Source organism: Falco peregrinus, chromosome 5, assembly GCF_023634155.1.
Source record: "Falco peregrinus isolate bFalPer1 chromosome 5, bFalPer1.pri, whole genome shotgun sequence".
In the NCBI taxonomy this organism is placed as follows: Eukaryota; Metazoa; Chordata; class Aves; order Falconiformes; family Falconidae; genus Falco; species Falco peregrinus.
This window is the reverse complement of record NC_073725.1, coordinates 8775895-8786641: the sequence shown is the minus strand read 5'-3', so window position 1 is coordinate 8786641 and position 10747 is coordinate 8775895. Positions and strand designations below refer to the sequence as shown.

General features: G+C 36.1%; 1 protein-coding gene across 3 annotated transcripts in view; it reads right to left on the bottom strand.

Moving 5' to 3' along the window:
* Window positions 1-439: 439 nt before the first annotated feature.
* The window catches only part of KCNH8 (potassium voltage-gated channel subfamily H member 8), a 195918-nt gene continuing 185610 nt past the window's right edge, over window positions 440-10747 (bottom strand). For 2 of the 3 annotated variants that reach the window (XM_055806728.1, XM_005234661.3), the window contains one exon: window positions 440-2196. In XM_055806728.1, coding sequence (XP_055662703.1) covers window positions 1492-2196 — 705 coding nt within the window. In that variant the 3' untranslated portion in view covers window positions 440-1491. The remainder of the gene's footprint in view (window positions 2197-10747) is intronic. The other variant, XM_055806729.1, reaches the window with a different exon arrangement.

The window sequence follows — 10747 nt, the reverse complement described above, 5'->3', positions numbered from 1 at the left end:
GATAATTTGATCAAATTTTTAATTTTATAATTGCCAGTTTGCTTTAATTATTAAATGTAACTTAATTTACTTCTCCATTTTAGAACATTCATTTTGGGTTGTAAACATGGTTTTTTTAGAAAACATGCTAAAGAACATGCAGATATGATGCATACTGTGCATCTTTAAATATACAAATCAAAATTCCAATGCAAAGCAGTACCTCTGTTTGCACTGCAGTGATGTAAGTTTCTAATACATTAAATATTGAAAAAAACCTTCAGATTTCCTTTGGGCACTAAATCATGTTCTGGGTCAAACAATTTTTCAAGCCTCTAGTCTTTTTTTTTTTTTTTTTTTTTTTGTCTGAAGGTCAAAACTAGTTTTTACATGTGTAAGTAAAAATCATCAAATAAATAACCATTTTAAAATTATTTGATTCTTACTAAAACATTGTAATTTTGTCCTTTAATATTCCTCAGTTTGCTCAGTGGCTTTCATCCCTCTTAATTTTCTTATTCAGATATAAAATCTTAAAACTGGAATGCGTAGTAAAATGTTGACTTGGTCTTATCAGTAAAGGTGTAATACTAAGACTCAAACCAGGGGTACTTAATTTTATCAGTATAACAATTCACTTTTTAAGCAGTGATAGCTGACTTGGTATAGGATAAAACATTCCACTTGTTTTATTTTTTTTTTAATAAAATAATACCTTAATTTATTTGTATTCCACCAGCATGAATACATTCATTGCAAATTGCATGCACATAAAATGGTATCCATTTGTAAACTACATAATATCTTAACAATAAATAGTATTTGATCTAGTACATGATGGTAGTGCGTTTCTTGTTAAAACTGCAAGCTTTTACCAAAATGAAAACAAACTCTTATTCTTCTTATAAATATTTTAAATAATTAAGTACGTTTCATACCAAGTATATAAAAATAGTATTTTTAGATAAATTAGAAGGTTTCATTTACATGACAAACAACGTGCAACAACTAACCACTCTCTACCAGCTCTATTTGGTTGATTGTCTAGATGACATGCAGCGATAATTGTCCCTTTGCCTTCACAGAACTGACAAACAGACCAGCAGGACCCATGGTTACCTGAAGCAAACAGTGCCATAGATATTGTTTGGGAACAACAGTCAGACACTCAGGGGAAACCTTTGCTCTGATGAACAAAAGCCACCCATGACAGTTCTTTTGTCCTAGACTTCCAGCTGCTCTGACCCTCAGGGTCTTTGGACTGTCACAAAAGTCTGCCAAACTTATATCTGTATACAAAATGCTTTTCAACATGCTTCTAGAATCTAGATTTTTTTTTTTTCCCTATAGCATGAACCAGCAATACCTTTCTTTCTATAAATCTGAATTTTCATGTTTGTAAGTCTCCGTGATTGCTAGAGAAAAGGTCAAATAAAGCAGTCATGCAGTACTCTCTAAATTTAAAACTGGCAGCTGTGGAACCTGCTTCGAGTATCACCTCACTGTTTCTCATTATACGTCTATGGCTTGGTAATCTTTATCTTTAACATCCTTTGTGCTTGTTACAATGTCTATCGGGAAATCTGGGGTCTGTGCAGAAACTCGTCTGGCTGTTCCTTCCAGGTCCCATGATCCTGGCAGGTTCTCAAGGCTTAGTGAGCTGATTGCTCCTTGGCTAAAGCTACCTTCCTCAGATCTGCTGGGGAGCACGAGGTGTAACGATGTCTCTGATGACGAGCATACTGAAGAAGAAAGAGTTGCTGAAATAGACTGAAGAGGGGTCAAGGTAGTGTCTGAATGGGGAGAGGTGCATCTTAAAATTTGCAAATTGTCTTTCTGAATTACCTGATACTGGGAGGGGGAATTGTGAAGGCCCGGTGTATAACAGAATTCACCGTCCATAGAATTTTGCAGGTTGGGTTCAGTTCTTTGGGGACTGCTGCTGACAGAGTCTGTATTCCAAATGTCACAGAATGTGTTGCCACGGCAAAGTTGTGCTTTGGTGCAAGTAAAGTTCCCAGCTTGCCTGTGCGTGCAAGGTTGACGTGTAGTCCAAGATGTCCGAGACTGCAGACTTTCCAGGGTAGGACTTCGAGATATGCTGTGCATGGCACAGAACCCTGGAGGCTTCTGGGATGTGAGCAGGTTCTCTAGAAGGTGCATCACGTTCTTCATATCCTTACTTAATTGTGAGACTTCTTGAGTTAAAGTTGTCACCTGTTATGGCAGGGCAAAACATCACAGTATTTAGGTAGTCGTGCCTGAAATACACATATACACACCCTTTTTCCTTCCAACAATATCAGCTTAAATCTGTGGCACAATGTCTTTGCTTTAAAGAAATATGCTCTACTAATATATGTGTGGGAAACAGTCCATACATCTGCTTTACCACAGCTACATCTTACACCTCATGTGGCATATTGAAATAACGAAAGCAACTCAATAAATGCTTTGTAGCATTTTGTAGGCATAATTCACCTGATTTTAAATTATACTCTCTCTATAAAGAATGTCCTTAAAGTCAGAACTGAGATGATTTCCAGGGACAATGACATCAATAGCTTCTTGATAAGTCATTAAATATTTTAAGGAACAAACCTTTTTCTTAACTTATTTTAGAGAGATGAATGGTACAAAATTGAGCTAATTGAAATCTTGTTCAGAACTATGGTTATGAAGTAAAAGAAACTCATACCCAAAGTTGTCGGATGCAAGTAGTAGTTATAATCCAGTGGACTACTACTAAAACCAAAACAAACCAACCAAAAATAAGAAAAGAAACTGGAAACTCTAAAAACCACTTGCTGCTGTTAAATGTGTAAACAATACAAAAGCCTGTGAGACAGTTTGCTTCCATGCAGGTATGTTTATGCAAAAGGAAGAATCATATTTTCTATTAGACTTTTTTTTTTTAATGCTGAAACCACTGATAGCATCCAGTTAATTAATTATATGAAGTCTTTAATCTCCCCAAAACTGCTGGTTTGTATGGGGATCAGATTAACAAGTTCTGAAGTTGTGTTTTAAAGTGAATTGGTATACGAACATTAATGGGGACATTTGTTAGGATATTATAAGGACATTTTGGGAAATGAAAAGCCTAACAAAAACATAAGTGACCTGCTCACCAGTTAAATGTGTGTGTCTTTCCTTTTTTTTTTTTTTTTAAGGAAAAGTTTGTAGGAAGTTAAAATCAGTCTAACCTATCAAGAAGTAGAAATGACCTTTGTTTCCATGGTAGCTAATCAATCTATTTTAGGTCAAACCACTGTCATTACCGTTAAAATAGAGTTTCTCATACTGATACGAGTGAAAGTATTTTGTTGAGAAAAAAGACATGGCTGCATATTTATCTTCAGAAGGACAAACCCCCTGTCAAAAAGAAAAAAGCTAACTTCTTTTGCACTGAAGTAAAGACACCGCTGATCAGGTGCCCTAAACTGATTAATTTTCATGTAATCAGAAATAGAAATACAGTTTTCATTTTTCTGACAGGATAGTTCCAAAGAAATCTGCTGGAAAGACATTTTCAAAATCTGAGTTTGACTGCATTACAACAGGTACAATAATTATAAATAAATGTTGCATTAGAAGGGAAGTAGGAAGTTCCAGTACAGTTCCTATATGTCTTTTCATTTCTCTCTGGGCTAAGAGTTCAAACCCATTGTATTGTTTCGTGGTTTTGTAATGATCACACACCCCTGGAGGGAAAATGCTTGAAGGGAGGAAGCCCGTGAGTTACGTTACAGGATCCTCTCTCTGTCTCTCCACTTCCCTCTCTTTCTGCCCTGTTACCTTATTAACTCAAGCTAAATAGAAAATAATCATGGGATCTTCTTCTGTCAGCTGAGATCACTCGAATGCCTGGTAGCTCATTTGAACTTCAGTTAATGTGAGGGATTAAAATATGTTAGGAAAGTGATTTGTGGACAGAATTCCTGTGAGGTCAGAGCAGCCAGAGAAGGCTCTCGGTACTGTCAGACGGTAAGGAAGCACACCGTGAGATTTCTGGACAAATCAAGAGCTTCTGTGGTCCATTGGGGGCTGGGAGATGTCATTGCAAAACCTCTAAAAGCTCTTTGGGAAGAAAGAGGGAAGAAGGACAGCTAAACCCATGGCTACCCAGGTTCAGTGATTGTCAGTTCTATTTAAGGACTGTTACTGGCCCCTGCTCCTAGCAGAAAAAGCAAGTTTTCTGTGCCTAATTTCCCAACTTGCATCCATTTTACAGGGCTTTCTGCAGTCATTCAGGTAGGAAGATTGATAATGCCTTATGAGTATGCTCCTTACCCAAAATACGAACGCTGTGTGAAAAATTCTGCAGCTTTAAAATGTCTTTTTATGGTTTGTTCTATGTTTTTTCCTTCTATTTCCAATTACTTAAAGTTTTTTTAAAATTTTAATTATTCTTCAACACGTTTCTTTTGCTAATTCGTTGAGACATTACAGCAAAAATCAATCCCAGCATCAGTACCTGTGGCAGTCCTGAATTTTTGTTAATTACAACTTGCTCTGGTGCCCAGATACTATTTTTGATTTATCAGCTAGCTCCTAGAGTGCTGTCTTCTCATCAGCTTGCTCTTGCCACAGTCATAGGAACTGACCTGATAAACCAGCCTTTGATGTATGCTTTAACAGTTTCCAGTAGTATGATGGCTTAAGATCTGAAGTAGTTCTGCCAAATTTCATTAGAAATTGACGACCATTTAGTAAGATCTGTTTGGACTGATACTGCTGGACACATAGGCAAAGCAAACATGTAATTTTCTGGATCATTTAAAACCTTTTCTGGATTTTGCAAACTGTTAAATTTACCAGATTAAACCTCCAATATCTGTGCTACTATAAATTACCATCTATCTCTGCATTATTATATGCCTATATAATATACTATTATTGCTATTATTGATACTGTACTGTTTATGCTATCCTTTTGACACCCTGCAGAGATTCTTGAGTAGATGCATATAGGCAGGTGTAACAGGGGACAATTTTATCAATAATGTTAACAATTTCACAGTGCTCCAGAAAGTACAAAAGAACAGAGATAGAAAGCAAAAGAAATTTTAGTCTATGAACAGAAATTGAATACAGCAGAGTTCTGTCCTGAGTGAAAGGACTAATTCCTTGCGTGCTGGTAAGGCTATTTTCAGGAGTTCAGTGATTATTTCTAGGCAATACAGCTAGTTGTACAAATGGTTCCTGCTGTGCTAGGCAGACAGCTTTAAAATGATCTGTGAGATCCTAAATATAGTTGAAATGCTGCCTTAACAGTTTCTAGGGCTTGAAAAAGGTACTGCAGTGTTTCCTGATATAGAAACTGGGATATAGACAGATTTAACTTGAATTAGGAAGAGGTGCTTCTCAGTCTAGTTAAACTCAATATGTTGGTACCTTTTTAGCAGACTCTGTTGTAAAGAAAGAATATCTTTCAAAACAGAGGTTAAAAACTCAGGTGTGGTTTAGTGTGGGGGTTTTTTGTTGTTTTTTTTTTTTAATATGGACATTTAACATATGCATATGGACTTTTCCGATGCCCTGACCAACATAAGTTTTAGTAGATGTATTTTGAACTTCCAAATTACTACAACCTTTTCAGTAGAAAGAGTATTTTTCTTTACTACCAGTGTTAAATTGTTGTGCAGTTTGAATACTTTGCTCCATGTAATTAGGTGGGAATGGAGGTGATTGTATTTAAACCTTTCCATAAAAGTGATGAAAACCTCTAAATAACATAAGGTGATGATGGTGATTATTGCTTTGTTTAAATGATACTGGCTAAACAGGTTTCTTTGTTTTTTTTCATGATATATTCCAGCATTTACTTTTTTTTTTTAATGTTCTGTTTTCTACTAGGATGCATATCTCTCATCACTGTTCTTGGATAAATCTGGAATAAGCTTTTTTTCTGATTAGAAGCCCAATACATCAGTATTTTTTTTTCTCTGTGGTTTACTACTTTTTTAATTCAAACTATATTCAGACATCTTCCTGAAATTCATCATGACTCTTTCTGAAAACCCAAAGAAGTGATGAACAAGAAAATGTGCTGCTTGATAAAGTAAAATTGTATTTTGGCAATGCAGGCATGATCCCTGGTTTGCACTGGATATGGCAGTTTCTCTGTTCCCTTGCTTGGTGTTTCGTTGCTGCTTCTGTTGTGGTGCTTCTTAAAGTCAGAGACATTCAGCCAGAATGAGTTGTCTCTCAAGGCTCAGATTAATGAGCTGCTGATACTCTCTTTCCCAGTAAGTGCACTGTTGAATGAATGAAATGAGAACTGAGTGGAGACAGACGTTTCACTGATCATCTATTAGCATCTCTGTGGCCATTGGTACTATGGTGACAGATATCTCTGATTTAATGGTACTTTAGGAATAAAGCTAGTTGCAGAAGAAAAAAGAAAATATCCAGCACAGTTAATCTGAGTTCAGATTAAATATATAGGATTTGTGTGCAATGATGTGATGGTTCAGTTTTAGAGAAATAAATCCAGAAATCTGCAGGGCTGTGAAATTGGCTTTATCATGTAGGAGTAGAATAAAATTTTCTGGTTTCTCTGCTGACTCACCAGTCAGCTCTCGGGTAGTTCCAGGGCAACCAATCTGTCTGGGTAAATTAGGACACTAAGATTACTGCTATTAAACAAGTAAGGGCAGAACAGAAAAGTATAAAGGACTAGACAATTGAAGTGTATTCAAGTCAACAGGACTCCTATGAAAGTCAGTCTAGAAAAAGGGTTCCCTAACTGCAGTTCTAATAATAATTGGTGGCTCTTTGTTGTTGGATGTGGATGTTGGCGTAGAATCAGGACAGCTTCAAGGATTTAAGAAAGTATCGGGGACAAACTGACGGACTAGCTACTGACTGAGACCAAACAGAGGATTATGGAAATCCCAGGTGGCTGGGACAAGAGAAGCTGTTAGTATGTACTGTTGAAAGAAAGGCTGAGGTTTTATCTATGATATTGGGCAAAAATATTAAGTAAATAATTTCTATAAGCACCTAAAGGAATAGCTAAAAAAGAACAGGCAACATAATATTTCCCAAGAATAAACTGTGGCAAAACAATGTAATCCTCTTCTTTAATTGAAAAGCTGGTTTAAAAAATAAGAAGAAATTGTAGATGTAAAATATATATATATATCTATCTTGTCAGAAGACTTCTCAGATGTTTCTGTCCATGTGACATTCTTCTAAATCTGCTAAGAAAATATGACCAAGGTTTACTCACTATGAGTTGGATTTATATTTGGTGGGAATGGGTTATGATCAGTGGTTTGCTGTCATCCGTGGACATTTCAAGCCACTCTTTTTAGCAGCCCATCTTGATCTGTTTTTATTTAATGTTTATTTTCAATGGCTAAATGCAATTCATGTTCACTTTTAAATATCAGTAACATGAAATTCAACGAAGATAAATGTTAAATGTTACATCTGCAGAGAAAATGTCAGAGGCGTGAATCTAAGTACAATATTCTGCCTATGCATAATATTATAGAATAATGTTGGTGGAGTTTTGCTGAATGACACTTTGCAGGCATTAATCATGCTCCCAGGATATCTGAACAGCATTTTATTTTTTTTGTTGGACACAGAAAGGGGTTTCTTTTCACTAGGAATTACTTAGGCTGGTGAGGCTTGAGATCATGTACTTTATCAGTGACTTAAAAGATCTAACTAAAGACAATACAAAAGAAAATGCTACCAATGGAGAGTTTTAGAAAATGTGATGGGAAAAGAAAGGCAGAAGGAATTTGGTTTGTTGAGATCTGCTCGAACAATATGTTTCCTGTGTAAATTGGTTTTAGAATGAGAGTGGCAGTCAGATTTTTCTTATGTCTTCTACACAGAAGAGAAAAAGCAGTGAACTTGCATACCAACAGAGTTTTACATTTAGATGTTGGGAAAATAGATCTTTTCAGTACAGGAGGGTTTTGAAATGCTTGTTAGAGAGTTAACTAGATAATCTGTTGTGGTAGTAATATTTTTTATTCAAATCTGAAATCAGCTTCTGGTGCCCTGTTGATTTTTATGCTGCATGGCTTCCTCTCTTGATTAATTTCATTGTCTCAGATGTCTTTCCACCAATGAAAAGTAAAAGAAAGACTCCACAGCATATAGGAGCTATGCCACGTATGTGCTATATGTCCTACTTGAAATTAACCTAAACCTTAGTGTATCAGCCATTTTTATTACCTTCATCTGCCAATAGCTATTAAGCTAACACTAAAAGAAAGAAAAAAATACCTGGAAAGGCTACTGTGCAATCATCAAAGTACAAGAGCAGGGAGAGACAAAAAACCAACAAGGTAGGAGTTCTTTGGAAACATGAATATCAGTGCTAAGCAGAAAATATATTTTGACACATCTCAATAGACAAAAATGTATTTACTTGCTGTTTATGGTTTAGAAAGCTTTTATTTCTTAACACAAATAATACTAGGTTTTATACCTTGACTTTCATTCTAAATTTACATAGCTAAAATCCAAAATGGATGGATTAGTTGTAATTAGTTTTCATCATCAATAAATGTCATTGATTCACTTTTTGTCACATTTTTCTTGGCTGAAGGATGTTTTCCAAAAAAACCTATTGGGATAGCCTTGCTGCAAAATAATTTCTCTCGTGATAATATAGTTATGAACTTGTTACAAAGAAAATATGTTTGTAATTACTGTAAGTGAGAGGATTTCTTTGTGTGAGATCTCAAGCTGCAAATTGAACTTCAGTAGTACATCCCCTATGTAAAACTGAAGGCCTGATTACTAAATCTCTTTCATTGGCATTGATTATAAAATTACTATTTCCATTGTGTGCATACGTTTTAGTATTAAGGAGAATGTTTCGCTTAAAAAAAGAATACTTTTTTCCTGTCCTGTGAGGAGAATGAGATTGATTTTTGGCAGCTGGATGCGAATTCTGTTTTCAAATAATCTTTTTATAAAATCTCTATAGGTGATTTGGAAAATAACCATATTTATTTAGAATTGTTCCTTTTGTTAGACGAAAGTGAAATATCCCTGTGAATGCGTTTTCTCTGTTCCAAGTGCCAAATGCTTAGAGTATTTTAAGCACTTGCATCTAAAACCCCTAAAATTAAAAATAGCTGAATTTCTACTAAGTGCTCAAACATGCAGCTAAATAAAAGGCAATTTTCTAGTACAAAAGCTGACCCTATTCATATTTCCTTATGTTTGTTTGTTTGTTTTTCAGTTGAATGGGAGAAATGTGAGTACTCTGTTCATTATACTGTTTCAGTGCTGTAATTGTAGGGTCTACTGATGTGTTAAAGTATGAAATTAGCCCCCAAATTCTGAAACTGAATGAGGCTATGATGGAGCTGGGTCTTATATGTGAAAAAAGGGGACATGGCAAAGAAATCTGAGTTTGTCTGCATGCACTGCGCAAGATGCCCTGTACATCTGAGCATGAAATCATGGTACCTGTGTCATTGCATGTAGAACATGTACATGTGCACTCTGAAGGCCTGATCACTAAATTTATTACTAAACTCATGGGAGAAAAATTATGACTAAAATGTGGATATTTTCTTATTTTTATTTGATCTGTGTTTTAAATCAGGTTTGGGTTTTGCACATTGAATCAAAGTAGAAGTCTTTCCATGTTCTTTTCATTCAGTTACATTCAAATGATGGAGAGCTAAAAGCCTAATGGGATACAGACAATGGGACAGTGATAGGCAGGTGCTTTAATCTAGACTTATGGCCACCAGTATATCTCAGAAAATCTGCTTAGTGGTTTCCTATTTTTACTTCTGTGCTCCTCAGTAGTTATGTATGATTGCACCAGGTAAATGGTGCCTCTGAAAAAGTGCTGAATGCTTAGATACAGTGATCTGATCAGTCTTTGCAGGCAAATGCATTGGAAAGACCAGGTTGGGCGTACAGATCTCTGCAAAGGAAGGATGCATACTCTTAAGGCAGAAGACTTATTCTGAAATTCTTGCTCTGCCTAATTTGAAGCAGGTCTTTGAATCAAGCTTTCCCCAGCTCAGGAAATGAGCCATACTGTTGGGTATTCAGTCGCTTAATCTTGAATCTATTGCTTAAATAATTGCATTTCTACAGGAGCGAGTACCTGAACCTTAACTCTCTTGCCTGCCACATACTGAACATACCAAACTATAATGAAAGTCATGCCTTTTTTATTCTGTGATCATTTAGACTAAGTGCTACAGGCAAATAGGGTAGGAAATTAAGTAGTCCTGTTCCACTCCACCTTGCAATACTGAACCGGAGGGGAATTCCCTTTATCAGCTTGGATCTCATGCAGGCTCAAAATGACCAGTGAGGTTAGGCGAGGGAATGAAGAAGCTGAGTAACCAGCTGAGCAGCCAAACCCAAGAGCTATAGAATATGTCTGCGATGTGTTCAAGTTTTTCTCACGTTGCCTAATAAAGTGGCAGTGCTGACTTTGGACCCCACCCTCCTTAGAGGAATTCTGTGCATCCATTAGTCCTAAAGTTAATTAACAAACTCAGAAGTTCAATCAAGGCTCTGTCTTCTGTTAGTCCCATTCTTAGGTACATGAACTTTCCTTTGGGTTATGTAGTGAATGTCATATGCCTAAAATACTGCCAAGAGCTCCACTGGATATCTGAGCTGGGTATAGCTTGTTTTGTGGAATTATATCTGGGGTAACTGCTTTGCTTTGCTTTGCTAACAACAGACTGTATTGAATGTCTGAATGGGAAGATGCATGTCTTTGTTCCCCCAATGAAAAGTTGAAATGTTTTTAAGC